Consider the following 12679-nt stretch of genomic DNA (forward strand, 5'->3'; position numbering starts at 1 on the left):
GTTAGTTAGGTTTACGTAGTTCTACGTTCTAGGGGACTTATGACCTTAGATGTTAAGTCCCATAGTGCTCAGAGACATTTGAACCATTTGAACCCTCGTCTCTGTCCCATTCAAGAAGAGTTCATGGAAAGAACGATTGCTGCTAAGGCTTCGTGTGGGCACGAATCTCTCTGTTTTTATAATTATTGTCTTTAGAGAGATATACGTAGGAGGAAGCAACATATTTATTAACTATTCTAAGACCGTACAGTCCCGGAACTTTAACAATAAACCACACTGTCATTCAGGACGCCCATCCTGGAGCATCTGCGATTGCAGTTACTTGATACAAAATATACAATCAAATTATACATAATTTTTGCTCGCACATTTTTACTATCGCAACATTGACTCAATTTTAAGACATTCTGCCATACGTCGTACCAAATATGTGGCACCAATGGACAAATCACCCTAAATCCAGTGCAGTCAATCGACATACTCCCTTCTCCATCCACAAAGATGTCATAACCAGAAAGTCTCAGGCTGCTACACAATTGATTTTCCTGGTTATGGAGAACACGAGAGCTGCTACGACACCTTCTTGGGGTGCTCTTGATGATATCTTTGTAATTGGTGAACGCTCGCCATAGAGGACAACGTACACTCTCTAAGCACAGAAACCACACAGGGACATTCTTCCTTAAATATTTCTCGGATTTCGAGGCGCCTCATATTTGCTTGTAAAATAATGCTTTCAACGACTTCCTTGTCATCATTACAATCCCTGGTAAGACACAGAAATTCCGTGACTTAGTGACGTCTACATAACCTTTCTCGACAAACTACATGCGAAAGTACCACACATCATGTTGGTAAGGCAGTTAACTCCTGACAACGACGACGGAGGAACTCGTTGGAAACTTAAGTTCCTAAAAAAATCTGCGCTATAGGTAATCTAAGAAAAATGTATTCAAATCCGGGACCCAGTTATAGTTCTGAAAACCTGTTCCGTATACACCAACTTACGTTGACAGTCTGTAGAGGTGACAGTTTTCACCCTTTCCGAAAATCTAAGAACCACTGAATCTGCCAGTTGACCTGCACCCATGATCGTTTTTACTTCAGCACCTTCATTTTATGTGTGGTGCATCTCTGACGAGAAACTCTGTGTCAAATGTTTTACACCCAGTGTTATGAAATACTCCAGTTTAGTCCTGTTTGTATAGGGAGCACCCAAATGAACACGACACACAAAGAGGAAAAGCAAGTAAACTTCTTAATGGAAAGTGATTGCCATAATTGATAATACATTTATCGTACTGTGAGATACACGATCAATGACTACACGGGATAACGTCTGCCGTTTGCTACGGAACCCTGGTCGCACTGAGGCATGTGCCTCTTAGTCCGCAGTGAATCGATGGCCACAAATGACTGTCTCTAGGGTTCCAAAAATTTGGAAATCGCATAGGGAGGAATGAGACTGTATGGAGGATATGTAAGGACTTCCCAGCGAGACTTTTGCAGCGTAGGAGGAATAACCTTGACAACATATGGGCCCACCCAAACACTGAACCTCTTCTGTGACAGTGGGATCTATGTATTGTCAGTTATGGCTATTACTCTTAAAAATAGTACAGAGGCTGTTTTCTTTTTCAACCTCTGATTGGCCACTGAGCCGTGGTAAAAAATTCTGTTCTGAAGTGCGCGCCGCAGTGCGTAGTGTGAAGCAGTCGCCCTCCGTTTCTGGCGGTGGCGCCGCTGTGGCAATCGCAGCTTTGGTGTCCCCATCTGGTGGGAAAGGGGAAAGGTTGCCTGTTCACGTGCATTTCATGGGCGCTATGAGATCGCCAGTGGTTCAGTCGCGGTCAGTCTCTCGACCCCAGCTTGCCAGTCTGTTTCTTGTACGCATTTGTTAGGCAGTTAGTGTCTGTCTGTCGTTCGAGTGCTAGAATGTCTGTCGTTCGGATCAACCCTTAAAGCCGGCAAAATGAAAGTCTTTCCACTCCGCCAGTAAGAGAACTCAGCCAGTGGTCGCCCGGTCGGGGCTTAGTTCCTGCATCTGAGTCTGTGCGTTAGGCTGCCAGTCCGCTCGAGTTTTCTCAGGCAATGGTCATTGGCGGTTGGATCGATCAGTTGGTCGGTCGCGCACTGAGACACAAGATGAATTGTCCGTCTTGAGCGTCGGCGCATGTGACGTCGCCACGTGAGTCCAGTGGGCCGCGCCGTATAGCGAGGCGTAGTGGCTTCGCGGTCGACACGAGAGCAACAGGAGCCAACCCACTACGCCAGTCTGGCCGGTGCGAGCTGCGACGCCGTGAGACGGGAGATCGGCGCGCCTTCCTGAGTCCGTTGAAGCGGCTGGCAGCGGACGGTTCGGGAAAGGGATTTTGGGGGTGCTGCGCCAAGTCTTCTCGAGAAATCGCAGTTCATTAGAAGTTAAGTGATTGGTGACATGTTGTTTGATTTACTCTTGGTGAAGTAACCAGCCGTTTTGCTTTGGGGTCGTCCCACCATTCTTCTCCGTTTGCCAACCCGCGGGAAAGTGGTTGTTTGTAAATTGGGTGGTCCGTTTTTGCCTTGTGGAATTGGGGAGGTTTAGAGCAACCTGCGGTTCGGGTTGTCCGGTAATCTCCCTACCAATCTATGGAGATAGCGGCACAGTGAGCATAGTTGGCACTGACCTCCCTGGAGAAAGAGAACTGCATGTCCAGCGGTATGGGCAGCTTCTGCAGGCCCATCTTCTTCACCAGCGCCGCCACGTGCTCCAGCACCGCATCCACGTACGCGTTAGCGTTGAAAGTCAGTGAGAGAGCGCGGGCCCTGTGGTGCAGCAGGTTAGTGTATTAAGAAAGCCCCTGAAAATTCTTTCTCTGTTATTATGATTAATCAGCAGTAATTTATACATTAACGACATATATTCAGATTTTTTCTTACCGTGTCTGCTTATTACACTGACGAGAAGAAAAGAATCAAAACACCAAGAAGGAGTTTAGGGACGGAAACGAAAGTTAGTAGGCTGTTTCTACATTTGAAAGATTACGTCTATACAAATTTCACGCCAGTCGCATCAGAGTTGCGGTAGTAGCGCAACTATGAGGATGAAAATCAAGTTTGCTTTTAACACACGCTGCAACAGCCGTGAGCATTGAGATTTGACGTGGGGAGTTTATGTTTGTCAAGAATACCTCTGTGGCGACGGAGACGCCAATATCAAGAACACAAAGAATTTGAACGAGGTCGTGTAGTAGGGGTTACGGCCTTGCCGCAGTGTATACACCGGTTCCCGTAAGATCACCGAAATTCAGCGCTGTCGGGCGTGGCCGGCACTTGGATGGGTGACCATCCAGCCGCCTTGCACTGTTGCCATTTTTCTGGGTGCACTCAACCACGCGATGCCAGTTGAGGAGCTACTCGACCGAATAGTAGCGGCTCTGGCCAAAGAAAACCGTAATAACGACTGGGAGAGCGGTGTACTGACCACACGCCCGCATCCTCAACTGAGAATTACACTGCAGTCGGATGGTCCCGATGGGTTACTTGTGGACTGAAGACGAGTGCATGTAATCGGGGTTACGAGTTCCTTCTGCTACAATGCAGGAAGACCTTGCCCTGTACGTGATCGCTTGTAGCGATTGTCATGAAAATGTACTGTAGCAAAAAGACCGGGCTCCGGACGGCCATCGTGTTCGCCGTATGGATTTAGCGCATCCGCTCTGTATCTGCGGCAGCAATATGAACAGTAGTTGGCACCATAGCGACACAATGAACTATTACAAACCGGTTACTTCCAGGACAGCTCCGAGCCACACTCCCTGCAGCGTGAATTCCTCTGACCCCAAACGAGAATCACCTGTGACATCAGTGGTGTCAAGCGAGGGCTCACTGAAGGGTAGGGTGGAGGTCTATTGTGTTTTCTGATGATGGTTGTGTGTGGGTTAGAACGAGACCAGCTGAGGACCTGCAAACAACCTGTCTACGTACTAGATCCACACCTGGAGTAATGGTCTTAAATGCAATTTCGCATGACAACAGGAGAAATCTCGTGGTTATTCCACGCACCCTGATTGTAAATTTTTACGATAGTCTGTTGATTCCACTTCTTGTGCTACAGTTCATGAAGAGCGTCCCAGGGGCTGTTTTGCAACAGGATAAAGCTCGCCCTCATACCGCTGCTATAACCCAACATGCTCTACAGATCGTCGACATGTTGCTCACTCGATCAGCAATTCTGTTTCCAGTCGAGCTCACAGGGGACTTCATCGGCGAACAACCCTAGCGTCATCCACAAACAGTATTGAGCGTCCCTATAATGACCGACTAAGTGCATCTGACCCGGAACTCCACCTCAAAAACTGACACCCGTAAATTGTAGAATGCAATGCATGCACGTTTGAATGCTTGTATTTAACAGTCTAGCGATTACACAGGTTATTAGGGTACCAGCATTTGACGTTTGCAATGGCTTATTTTGTGCTTACGTTAAACCGTAAACTTGCAATGTTAATCATTGAAATACACTGCTGGAAATTGAAATAAGAACACCGTGAATTCATTGTCCCAGGAAGGGGAAACTTTATTGACACATTCCTGGGGTCAGATACATCACATGATCACACTGACAGAACTACAGGCACATAGACACAGGCAACAGAGCATGCACAATGTCGGCACTAGTACAGTGTATATCCAACTTTCGAAGCAATGCACGCTGCTATTCTCCCATGGAGACGATCGTAGAGATGCTGGATGTAGTCCTGTAGAACGGTTTGCCATGCCATTTCTACCTGGCGCCTCAGTTGGACCAGCGTTCGTGCTGGACGTGCAGACCGCGTGAGACGACGCTTCATCCAGTCCCAAAGATGCTCAATGGGGGACAGATCCGGAGATCTTGCTGGCCAGGGTAGTTGACTTACACCTTCTAGAGCACGTTAGGTGGCACGGGATACATGCGGACGTGCATTGTCCTGTTGGAACAGCAAGTTCCCTTGCCGGTCTAGGAATGGTAGAACGATGGGTTCGATGACGCTTTGGATGTACCGTGCACTATTCATTGTCCCCTCGACGATCACCTGAGGTGTACGGCCATTGTAGGAGATCGCTCCCCACACCATGATGCCGGGTGTTGGCCCTGTGTGCCTCGGTCGTATGCAGTCCTGATTGTGGCGCTCACCTGCACGGCGCCAAACACGCATACGACCATCATTGGCACCAAGACAGAAGCGACTCTCATCGCTGAAGACGACTGTCGTCTCCATTCGTCCCTCCATTCACGCCTGTCGCGACACAACTGGAGGCGGGCTGCACGATGTTGGGGCGTGAGTGGAAGACGGCCTAACGGTGTGCGGGACCGTAGCCCAGCTTCATGGAGACGGTTGCGAATGGTCCTCGCCGATACCCCAGGAGCAACAGTGTCCCTAATTTGCTGGGAAGTGACGGTGCGGTCCCCTACGGCACTGCGTAGGATCCTACGGTCTTGGCGTGCATCCGTGTGTCGCTGCGGTCCGGTCCCAGGTCGACGGGCACGTGCACCTTCCGCCGTCCACTGGCGACAACATCGATGTACTGTGGAGACCTCACGCCCCACGTGTTGAGCAATTCGGCGGTACGTCCACCCGGCCTCCCGCATGCCCACAATACGCCCTCGCTTAAAGTACATCAACTGCACATACGGTTCACGTCCACGCTGTCGCGGCATGCTACCAGTGTTAAAGACTGCGATGGAGCTCCGTATGCCACGGCAAACTGGCTGACACTGACGGCGGCGGTGCACAAATGCTGCGGAGCTAGCGCCATTCGACGGCCAACACCGCGGTTCCTGGTGTGTCCGCTGTAACGTGCGTGTGATCATTGCTTGTACAGCCCTCTCGCAGTGTCCGGAGCAAGTATGGTGGGTCTGACACACCGGTGTCAATGTGTTCTTTTTTCCATTTCCAGGAGTGTATATTACCTAAACAAATTCTCGAATTTTAATGAGTCTATATTAACTATTTTTTGGTGATGTGATTATTTTTCCTTCAATGTATTTTGGATATAGTTCAGTATCATGTCACAAGTTACACAGAAATAGGACGGTCTTTCAACAGTACATTATTTGTTTGACCTTCCAAATACGAGTTGTGGCAAACATTAGAAAGAACACATTAAAAATTTACTCTGATATCACTCCTTTCCATGCAACGCATTGTCTTGCAAGATAAGGAGGTAGCACAAAGATCGTATCCCTCAACTTTGCTTTCGAAACAGGTAGCTGTTTTTTTTTCATTGTTTTAATGCGATTTATGGTAAGTGAATGTAACTAAAACGGTCCCGCGTCTGGTTTAAGAACGTAATGTACTGAGAATGAAAATATACATACTTACAGACGAATATTTACATGATTCACAAGAAGATGATGCACCTAAAAAATTTTTTTCCACATAGTTTCCCTAGTAGAGACAGGAAGAGAATATGGTGACAGAAACTTAGAAGAGCGATTTCCTGACAATAGATTACTCTGTCACATGTGGGAAATAAACTGAACAATAAGCTGAGACATGAACCACGGACCTCGGGATGGGCAAGCTTACTAACAATAACAACGCAGTGCAAGTCTTTCAAGGACGTCACGTCAGCGTCTTGTGTGTGTCTGAGCCAACGGCACGCAGCGTACTCACAATGGGAGGCCACGACGTCGGGATCACGGACTTACTTTAAACTTTATACACCTTTAGCAGGCCATTAAAACAAAATAATGTGCAAGTAGAAGGTGTACTTGTCTGGGGATCTCGAGAAACTTGCAAGAGAAGCTTTACGCTTCGATTATGCCTCTAATATATGTAGATAGAGAAGTAAAAGCTGACACACATGCTTGGAATGACATGGGGTTTTATTAGAACCAACAAAAAAAGCAAAGTTCACAAAATGTCCGACAGATGGCGCTGGACAGCAAAACGTCAGTGATTGCGCATGACAATCGTGTATAAAAGGAGATGCGCTAGCAGTCGCAGCATGTTGACGGTACCTGAAAAGGCGCTTTTAGTGAATCTGTATTATCGGAATGAGGAATGTGCTAGTTCAGCGTTACGATTCTATCACCATAGGAAAGGGATTCGAACGAGTAAAGGTCCGTTGACAAATGCAGCTCTGGCGAGAATGATTTCGTAGTTCGAAGCCACGGTTTGTTTAGACGATAGACTCCGTAGTGGCCGACCGAGCACGAGGCGTAATGCTGCTGAGATAGTTCAGGAAGAAATGGAGACTGTAGCGAGTTCGTCTATGCACGGGGAAGTCAGCACTCGTGCAGTCGCACGTCGCACCGACATTCCATACACTACTGTTTGGTTGGCACTGAGGTGTAGCCTCCGATGCTATCCGTACAAAATCCATCGCCATCATGAACTGTTACCTGGCGATGTAGTGAAACGGAGGGCATTTGCGGTGTGGGCGTTTCAAAAGATGGCGGAAGATGAGTAACGTGTTGTGGACCGACGAAGCTCATTTCACGCTCCGAGTGTCTGTCAACACCCACAACTGCAGAATTTGGGCAACCGAAAATCCTAGAACTGTTGTAGAAGCTCCATTGCACGACGAGAAGGTGACGGTATAGGTTGGATTTAGCATATCTACCGTTATCGGGCCTTATTTCTTTGAGGAAATGCGTGATTCTGGTTTTGTAACTGCTACAGTGACGGGTGAGAGGTACGCCGATATGTTACAGAATCGCATCATAACCAACCTGGCTAATAAACACCTGCTGGAACGTACGATGTTTATGCAGTATGGTGCTCCACCCCATATTGCTAGACGCTTGAAAGATCCATTGAGCGCGTCGTCTGGTGATGATCGTGTGCTCAGCCGCCACTTTCGTCATGCTTGGGCTCCCAGGTCCCCAGACCTCAGTCCGGGGTTACCTGAAGTCGCAAGTGTATCGTGATCTACCGACATCTCTAGGGATTCTGAAAGACATCCGACGCCAATGCCTCACCATTACTCCGTACATGCTTTACAGTGCTGTTCACAACATTATTCCTCGACTACAGCTATTGTTGAGGAATGACGGTGGACATATTGAGCATTTCCTTTAAAGAACATCATCTTTGCTTTGTCTTACTTTGTTATGCTAATTATTGCTATTCTGATCAAATGAAGCACCGCCTATCGGACATTTTTTAAACTTTTGTATTATTTTTGGTTCTAGTAAAACCTCATGTCATTCCAAGCATGTGTGTCAATTTGTACCTCTCTATGTACGTTATTTCGTGATTTATTCAGTTCTCAAATTTATACTGACTTTTGGATCACCCGGTACGTATGTGACGGTACCAGTTTTCAGAAGTCATTATGGTCAAGTTGTTAGCGTTCGCGTGTGGCAAGACTGTCTTTGGCGAGGCCGCGATTCAAATCACTGTACCAATTTTAATCTATATTTTCTGCTTTGCTTGTCACCTTATTGAATTTATACGACAACTGAGAAGTAATACAATGATAAAAATGTGCATTTTCATGAAATTGTAGTGAATTCCGTATGTTGTCTGACTATTTACTGTTTGTAACTAAAGTTTCAAGGACGGTGGACAGACTTGGAAAACCAAAATCAAACCTCGGTAAATATTTACAGTCAGTAATACAGTAACTGACAATATGCCAGACCACAAATTAACGTAGAATTACTCGTCGGATGTGTCCTCCACATCACATATTGCAGAATAATATTTGTCGTACAGATAAGGGGAACATAAATTTAAACTTGATGCAAATACTTCATGAAGATACAGGTGGTTTTTCATTACAGTACCTCTCGAAATTCATATAAATTAAATGATCTGACCAGTGGTGAAAAAAGATGATTAATAATCAAGTTTGAACGGGGATCGAACCGTCGTCTCATTCACGATCGTCTTTCGAAGCTCAGTCGATAGGAAAGCATTTTTTTAAGGTAAGAGAGCTCACGCAGGCTGTAACTGACGATGCATGCTTATGAGCGATGCATTCATGACGTACGCTACTTCGACTATATCGCTCCTGCCAGAGGACTGTTGAATTGGCTACGTGTCGATAAGCGTAGAGATTATCACATCCTCTGTTTACTCTATCGCCATCTCAATCATTGCACTCTCTTTTATTTATCTTCAACCCACACAACTGTCTAAACAGTACAGCAGAAATACTCGTTCTCAGCAAAGCAGAGTCTTCTGTGAACCACTACACAACACTGCCATGCCCTCTAAACCAATTTAAGTATCAGAAACACGACTATTGAACGACACTCCTCAAATCATCAGTGGAATAAAATTCCTTTCGTACTTCAAAAGAGACCGGCCGGAGTGGCCGAGCGGTTCCAGGCCTCGGGCATGGATCTATGTCCTTAGGTTAGTTAGGTTTTAGTAGTTTTAAGTTCTGGGGGGATTATGACCTTAGAAGTTAAGTCCCATAGTGCTCAGAGCCATTTGAACCATTTTGAAATTCAAAAGAAAGGTAATGGTCCACTTATAATAATAGTTATCTCTTCTATATACTTGCCGGCAGTTGGCTCTCATTCATCCTTTCTTTCACGCCTTTTTTCCCTCGTCCTTGTCTACAGAATTCTCTACTGGAGTTCTGTTCTCTCCTAAGAAACATGTCACTTTCGTTTCAATCTTCTCCTCTTTCATTAGTCCTTCCACTTCTGGTACTAAACAAGGCTTCAAATACTATAAAGCAATCAGTGTTTCTTAGTGCCCTCTATTACTACGGGGGGGGGGGGGCGTCCAATAATTAAGTTTCCCTACTTTATAAAAATAAATTACACAAAATTTATCGTATTGAAATAAGTTTCTTGAAGTTAAACAATGTTTCTTTTGCTAGTCTACGAAGTCACCATGGTTTCCAAGCTTTTTTGGTAATGTGACATAAGTTATCCAAACCAGTGTTGCGTTTCAGGTCTGGTCCTACGCTCTTAACCAGCTGTTCACTGTTGATGTGACTTCAAACCGTGGTGGCGTGATTACCCCCAGGATGACCATTGAGTTGGGGGAACGTGAGAAAATCATGTGTGGCAAGACCTGGTTGAATGTGGAGGATGCGGGAACATTTCCCAGATGAACCTTCCGAGCTCTACCTGGATCATTTGAGCTGTGTGGAATCCAGCACCATCACGAAGGAAGAGAACTCTACGGGACAAAATCCCAGGGCGTTTTCTTTTGATGTCAGCTCGCAGATTCTTCAAGACATTACAGTACCCATCTTCATAAATTGTAGTTTTGGAGGCAGGTAATGAATGAGCACAATCCCCTGAGAGTCCCGCTCGAATGTGTGACATTTGTCACTTTCGGGGCACTTTGCTTAAGTTTATTCCACACTATGCGCTGACGATTTGCCTCAAGAGTTGAAAGATTGTCGCAGGACTGATCCCCACTGCAAGTCCATTTGATTAGCAGATCTCCCACTCTCTGAAGCATTTCCCGAAACATTCTGACCGAATTCATCCGTTGCTGTTTGTGAAAACGTGACACACATCTTGTAAGGATTTTGCGGCAGTGAAGATGGGCTTGCAGGATGTTTGCGATGCTGAACGTCCAATTGAAATCCCAGCAGGTAGGCGCGCAAGGATATTGTCAGTAGCGGTGACGCGACCATCTTCCTCCTCAATATTGTGAAATGTAGTAGTGGCATCACTATATGTCACTGCAGTGGGCCTCCTTGTGCTCTGTTTGTCATGCACATCTTCGTGCCCTTCCGCTATCTGTAAATGCCAGCGTCGAACCATTTGGATGCTCACACAGCCATCCCATAGACAGTGGTTAACTGCCAATGGATTGCCTACAGTAAATCAGTAAATAGTTGTTTTGCTGGAAAAAAGAAGTGCTCAGCTTACAAGCGGGCGCGCTAAGTGGTGGTAGCTCCATGCTTGCTGGCAGCATACTGGCAAGATACTCCGGTATGCATCGTAATCCTCTGTAAGCGTTATCAACACATATCTCCCCTCCCGAAGTCACCAGTCCTCACATGTCAATGTCAGTTTATTTTGCAGAGAAACAGAACAGGGAAACGACTCCCTTATTTATGGGAGTCAACTGCTATGATCATCAGTCCCCTAGAACTTAGAACTACTTAAACCTAACTAACCTAAGGACATCACACACATCCATGCCCGAGGCAGGATTCGAACCTGCGACCGTAGCAGGCGAATGGTTCCGGACTGCGCGCCTAGAACCGCGAGACCACCGTGGCCGGCGACTCCCTTATTATTATCATTATTATTAATATTACTATTTCATAATAGGTGCCTTATGCTGGCACCTAGTTCCAGGTACTCCATATAAGCGACCTCAGAAATCATTAGACATTTTGAGAGAGCAGAATGGGGCGCTCCGCAGAACTCACAGACTTCGAATGTGGTCAGGTGACTGGATGACACTTGTTTCATACGTCTGCACGCCACTTTTCCACATTTCTAAACATCCGTAGGTCCACTGTTTCCGATGTGGTAGTGGAAATGTGAAAGGACACGTACAGCACAAAAGATTAGAAGACGACCTCGTCTATTGGCTGACAGAGACCGCCGGCAGTTGAAGAAAGTCGTAATGTGTAATAGACAGACATCTATCCAGGCCATCTCGCAGGAATTCCCAACTGCATCAGGATTCACTCTAAGTACTATGACAAGCAGGAGGTAAAAAAACTTGGATTTCTCGGTCGAACGGCTGCTCATAAGCCACACATCACTCCGTAAACACCAAACCATGCCTCGATTGGAGTAAGGAGCATAAAAATTTTACGATTGAACACAGGAGTGACGAATCACGGTACACAATGTAGCGATCCGATGGCAGGGTGCGGGTATATGCCTGGTAAACCTCATGTGCCAGCATGTGTAGTGAAAACAGTAAAATTCGGAGGCGGTGGTGTTACAGTGTGGTCGTGTTTTTCATGGAGTGGTCTAGCACCCCTTGTTGTTTTGCGTGGCACTATCACAGCACAAGCCTAGATTGATGTTTTAAGCACCTTGTTGCTTCCTACTGTCGAAGAACAATTCGGGGATGGCGATTGCATCTTTCACCACGATCCACCACCTGTTCATAATGCATTGCCTGTGGCGGAGTGGTTATGCGACAATGATATCCCTGTAATTGACTGACCTACACCTGAATCCTACAAAACACCTTTGGGATGTTTTGGAATGCCGACTTGGTGCCAGGCCTCACCGACCGATATCAATACCTCTCCTCAGTGCAGCAATCCGTGAAGAATGTGCTGCCATTCCCCAAGAAATCTTCCAGCAACTGACTGAACGTATGCCTGCGAGAGTGGAAGCTGTCATCAATGCTAAGGATTTGCCAACACCATATTGAATTCCAGCATTACCGATGGAGGGCGCCACGAACTCGTAAATCATTTTCAGTCAGGTGTCCGGATACTTTTGATGACATACTGTAGCTCGAGGCCTACTAGGAAGATCGACAGGTCTTACGAGTGCCTACAGCCTTCTCCAACGGACAGTCAGTAACTATTTAAGACGAGTTTAATAATTCCAATCTGCATCCTTAAATGTATGCAATTTGTCGATAACTCTCACAAAATTAAGACATTTAGAGGGCAACTTTCCTATTAGATGTTGATTTCCCGTCGGCCCTGTACGGACCTGAGCGTTTGCGGTGCGTGGCGGACAAGCCGGTTAGTGTGACGTCCCTAGTTCAATGCAGGGCCCGTGCATCTCACTTCACCGACGTACCTTAAC

General features: G+C 46.4%; 1 protein-coding gene across 1 annotated transcript in view; it reads right to left on the reverse strand.

Annotated features, from left to right (window-relative positions):
• LOC126343967 (uncharacterized) overlaps positions 1-12679 on the reverse strand; it is a 59972-nt gene that overhangs the window by 15758 nt on the left and 31535 nt on the right. The window contains exon 9 of the mRNA XM_050001984.1: positions 2667-2805. Within this exon, the coding sequence (XP_049857941.1) occupies positions 2667-2805 (139 nt within the window). The remainder of the gene's footprint in view (positions 1-2666; positions 2806-12679) is intronic.

Source organism: Schistocerca gregaria, chromosome 1 (genome assembly GCF_023897955.1).
Source record: "Schistocerca gregaria isolate iqSchGreg1 chromosome 1, iqSchGreg1.2, whole genome shotgun sequence".
NCBI classification, from domain to species: Eukaryota; Metazoa; Arthropoda; class Insecta; order Orthoptera; family Acrididae; genus Schistocerca; species Schistocerca gregaria.